Here is a 4,950-nt window from a genome sequence, read left to right as displayed (position 1 = left end):
AACGTCTCAATTTTTAATACAAATTTGATATGTCAGAGATTAATTGCTTACATTGGATAATTCTAATTTAATAATTAATTACAACAATTTAATCATTTTTTCTTATTAAAATATAGGATATTTATTTTGAGAGTACTTGATTTTTTAAAAAAAATATTCAATTTATAAAAAAAATAAATTTTTTATAAAATCATTTAACTAATAATTTTTAACAGATAAAATAAAAGATTTTTAACAGAGTAAAATAGTGTCGTTTTGTGTAAAATGAAATAATTTTTTAAGATATTTTTCATAAAAACGCCGCAAAAAGTAAACAATAGCGGCGTTTTTATAAAAAACGCCAAAAAAATAATTTTATTTAAAAAAATAGCGGGATTTTTTAAATTTTCCCCCTGAAATCCCTCCCTAATTTCCCCCTTGAAACCCCCAGCTTTACAAACACACCGTCCTTTAAAGCTTTTAACTCTATGCCCATTGCTATTTTTTCTTCCTCAACCCCAATTCTTAAGCGCCGTCTTTTAATTTCACTGCGCCCCCTCTTCCTGATCCTGTACCATCTTTTAAGTTAAGAATAAGCCAAACCCATATTTCATTTTCTTCAGTTTCTATTAACAAGTATTCATGCTAGTGTTTTCAGGAACTTTTTTATTTTTTTTAGAGGGAAATGCAATTTGTAGGAAGCCAATCTGTTTTATCTATTTCCCCACGTTTTATTGTTATTTTTAGTTGTTTTATGTTAATTTTCTTTCTTTTTATTTGGGTTTCAGTTGATATTTATTTTGATATTTCATTGTCGTTTAGAGTAAATACAGAGTACAACTATCGATGAAATGGATTTCGCCATTTCCGTTTAATGGTGAAGTCGATTTTTGTCTTTTTTAAAGAATCATATGCTACAATTGTTCCTTTCCATGGGTTCTTAACTTAGAGGAAATGGGAAAAGGAAAGAAACTTGATATTTTCAAATTTCTGATTTTGGACAATTTGAAGTTTGAAAGAATTGGTTTTTATGCTCAAATAAGCGTTATAAGATATGTGGAAATCTTGCATGGCTGATCTGTTATTCTTCCACATTTACCAACAACTGGCTTTTGATTTAAAACAACATTATTGCCTCAGAATTTCTGAATTAAGTATTTAAGTAAGCATTTCAAAAAGTTAATATGAGATGTTCTATAATCATCAATAATGTTAATATACTTTTTCTGTTTGTTTTTGCAATGTGTAAATAATCAAATAGTTCATTGCACTTACAGATAGCACTTTTCTTGCCTTTTGAAGTATCGTTGAAGAATGTGCCTGCTCCTTAGAACCATGTATGTCTGTCCAAGTACGGATTGTTTTGGTGATTATATTATGAAGGACTGATGTGCTAAAATTTATATGCAAATTTATATGTATTTTATAGATGAATTTACTTTGTGCTTATAGATTGTAGACTTCATCATATATACCTTTGCATTAACAGACTGGAGTAGTGTATTTTATTCTGTCATATATACCTCTATCCCTACTATTGTTATTGGCATTCTTGACAAGGATTTAAGTCATAAAACACTCCTAGAGTATCCTAAACTTTATGGCGTGGGGCATAGACATGAGGCGTATAATTTGCAACTCTTTTGGATCACAATGATTGACACACTATGGCAAAGCCTTGTTCTGTTCTATATACCTCTATTCACATATAAGGAGAGCACAATCGATATATAGAGCATGGGTAGTTTGTGGACTATAGCAGTTGTTATTCTTGTTAATATACGCTTGGCAATGGACATTCGACGCTGGGTATTCATTACTCATGCTGCAGTGTGGGGATCAATAATTATCACATATGCCTGTATGGTAGTATTGGATTCTATACCTGTCTTCCCAAATTACTGGTTAGTTTCACCTCAGAATATCTTTTCTTGATCTTTAGTTATAGACTTTTATTGGATTGATTTTATATTCTTCTTATATTTGGCAGGACAATCTACCATCTGGTGAAGTCACCCACCTATTGGCTCACCATTCAGCATGTACTGACCTCCCGCAAGTTCTTTCAAACTTTATTGCTTTCAAATTGGCGATTTAAATTTTCAAATTTGACTTATTGTAAGGATTTTTTTCTCATAATTTATGGTGAAATTTTGCAGGGAAAGAAAAAGGAAAGAAATGCTGCGAGATATATGACGAGGTCACAAGCTATTAAAATCCTTCAAGTTAGCCTTTCGGATTTCAGGTTCATCTCTTCTTTCTCACTTTTATTAATTTTTATTATTATTTAAGCTATTAAAATGCAATTAGTGTATGCCAAATGCAAGAACTAAATCTACTTATTGTTTCCATGTTCCTATTCTTGTTTGCAGCAAATATGCCATAGAGATTTGAAATTAGATAATACCTTTTTAGATGGAAGTCCTGCACCTAGTTTGAAATTTTGCGATTTCGGTTACTGTTTGGGAATAATTATATATAGTCCATCTTAAATGTCAGTTGCTTTATGATTTTCCAATCATTAAGTTGTTTTTTTAACACTTGGTGTAGTCATCTCTGTTGCATTCAAGACCCAAATCAACAGTTGGAACTCCAGCATATATAGCACCAGAAGTTCTGGCGCGGCTAGAGTATGATGTAAAGGTATTATTTCAACTGTATAAAAAATAAAAGAAGAAGAAAAAGAAATATGTGTGAAATAAAAATACCTAGCTGAGCATTCTATTGATCTGGTGTGCTATTTTTGCCTTTGAAGCCTAACATGTGATCACAAATATCTATTTTTGCATTCTATTCTTCCACTTCTTGGATTTTCTCATTTTTTATTCGATTTATTACTTTAAAAATATAAGAGATGTGATGAAATGCATTTTGTAGTTGTCCTTGTTTATGAAAGTTTGTAATGCCTTGTACATGTTGGAAGGGATCAGGTTAATTCTCACATGCTTGTTATAGTCAAGTACCTTTTTCATTCTCTTCTTAATTTGACATCCATCTCTTAATATGTTAATAGAGAGAAATTTTGAGCATTAACCTGACAATTATTATATCATGCTTTTCTGCAATTTAAATTTTTTCTTAGTGGCTCCGTTTTATTAGGTGATGATATATTAGAAACTTGTAGTAGCCAAAGCTAAAATTAGCAGACCTCGTTTGGAAACTGATTCAGCCCATAAATGGTGATTGTAAATTGTGTGAAGTTCAAATTACTAATTAGTAATTGGCCTTTGTATGTGAAATAACTGTCCTTTTGGATCTGCCAATTTTAATGTTCTATTTCTTTCTTTTGGCAGTGTTGACGATGTTCTTGTTTCTGAGTACACTCAGACATGCCAATTTCATGTTTAATGACTAACAGTCTTGTCACTGATGCTTAAAGAATGATATTTGGGAAGTAAATGAGAAAGGGCATGAGCATACCAACTTTTGAAATAACAGGTGTCTTTGTTTGTCTTTCTTGGCCTGTTCTTGCTCTCTGTGTGAATTGCTCTTGGCAATAGGGCATAGCTAATATGTTGACTCCCATACCCTCAATTTTGACTTGTGAATGGGATGCAATCACTGATAGGGCAATTTCTGGTGCATGTTCCATTACTTAGATACAAAATATGCATCATCAAAGAAGATTACTTGGTTTAAGGGTGTAACAAACAATTAAGTTGCCTTTGTTGCATTTACATTCATTTATTTTGCAGATTTTTGCCTTTTAAGTTTTGTTTTTCAGGTGAGATGGTTCTGAAATCTGAGTGTTTGTTTACTTGATAGCTGTCCAGGCATTGATTTGCAGCCTGCTACAATTCCCCCTATTCTCCTTATTCTTTCTCTCTGTTCCTTTAATGTGAAGCATTTGCAAGTCAAAACTCGGTTATTAGAACATCCAAGCTTTCATGAATGTATTTTCCAGATAAGCTTAGCAACTTTAGCTCCAAGAGAGCCACATTCATGCCTAATTCTTGTAAAACTTGGGCCCTGGCGCGACTCTTTTTCTATGCTTAATATATGGCTTCACTGAGAATTGAAACATGGAGTTTGTATTCATTATCTATCATATATCTTTCTCACGATATGTCCTGAATCTTATGTTGCAGAAAACAGCAGAGCAGGCCACAAGACCAAACTAAGCAGCCTTAAGGAGTCATGCATTTTTTAATGACGCCATTTGTACCTTTGTTCCCATTTACTGCATTAAGCCCTACTAATGTGGATGGCATCAAGGGTTTTAGTGAGATTTTATTTATATTTTTTCTTGTAATAACATTTCTCCATTTATTGTGGTCAGTCTTTACTTCATTTCATTGCAATGGATAGGTTTAACCAAAACTGGAGAGGTTAATTTTGTCATTTTACAGGGCAGTCATTTGAATTTTATGAAGATTTTGATGTATTCATGTATTTCTATCATGTTAATTTTATTTAACATTAAACAAGTCATTAATTTTTATATTTAGCTTTAAAATTAAAATTTTAATAAAAAATATTTAATTTAATTTAATTTTTTTATCCTTAAAAGTATATAGTTTAAAGTTTAAATTTTAAAAATAAAACATAATTTAATATTTATCATAGAAATAAATATCATTTAATTAAAATTTTTTTAAAAGTATGTTTTTAGCGGCGTTTGTGAAAAAGCGTCGCTAAAAGTTCTTTATAACAGCGTTTGTAATAGAAGTGCCGCTAAAGGTCATGATTTTTAGCGTGTTTTTGATAAAAGCACCGCTAAAGACCACGATCTTTAGCGGCGTTTGTGTAAAAGCGCCGCTAAATGTTATGTCTTTTAGCGGCGTTTTAGGTAAAAGCGCCGCTAAAAATCATGATCTTTAGCGGCATTTTTTCACATAAATGCTGCTAAAGTTAGCGACGCTGTCAATAGCGGCATTTTTTACGGCGCTAGTGAGAGCGCCGCAAATACTTTTAGCGGCGCTCCTAAAAAAAGGCCGCTATAAGCTTGTTTTGGTGTAGTTAGTGAATTTG

The 4,950-nt window shown here is 31.9% G+C and overlaps 1 protein-coding gene across 3 annotated transcripts; it reads left to right on the top strand.

The window, feature by feature from the left end:
• Positions 1–408: 408 nt before the first annotated feature.
• On the top strand, positions 409–4,367 carry LOC107950763 (phospholipid-transporting ATPase 1). 3 transcript variants are annotated; one of them, XR_005911286.1, is made up of 6 exons: positions 451–1,883; positions 1,970–2,021; positions 2,139–2,224; positions 2,530–2,622; positions 3,273–3,417; positions 4,068–4,367. XR_005911286.1 is itself a non-coding variant. In XM_016885719.2 (5 exons), exons 1-4 carry the CDS (start codon positions 1,717–1,719, stop codon positions 2,582–2,584), a joined length of 360 nt encoding a protein of 119 aa, XP_016741208.1. In that variant the 5' UTR covers positions 409–1,716; the 3' UTR covers positions 2,585–2,622; positions 4,068–4,269. The 3 variants fall into 3 exon arrangements, 2 of the variants coding, with proteins under 2 accessions (XP_016741208.1, XP_040945921.1); XM_016885719.2 differs by lacking the exon at positions 3,273–3,417 and having other exon boundaries at positions 409–1,883; positions 4,068–4,269; XM_041089987.1 differs by lacking the exon at positions 4,068–4,367 and having other exon boundaries at positions 3,273–3,843.
• Positions 4,368–4,950: the final 583 nt, after the last annotated feature.

This window comes from Gossypium hirsutum, chromosome D03 (genome assembly GCF_007990345.1).
Source record: "Gossypium hirsutum isolate 1008001.06 chromosome D03, Gossypium_hirsutum_v2.1, whole genome shotgun sequence".
NCBI classification, from domain to species: Eukaryota; Viridiplantae; Streptophyta; class Magnoliopsida; order Malvales; family Malvaceae; genus Gossypium; species Gossypium hirsutum.
Note: the sequence above shows the minus strand (reverse complement) of the source record. Positions and strands in the feature narration are given on the sequence as shown.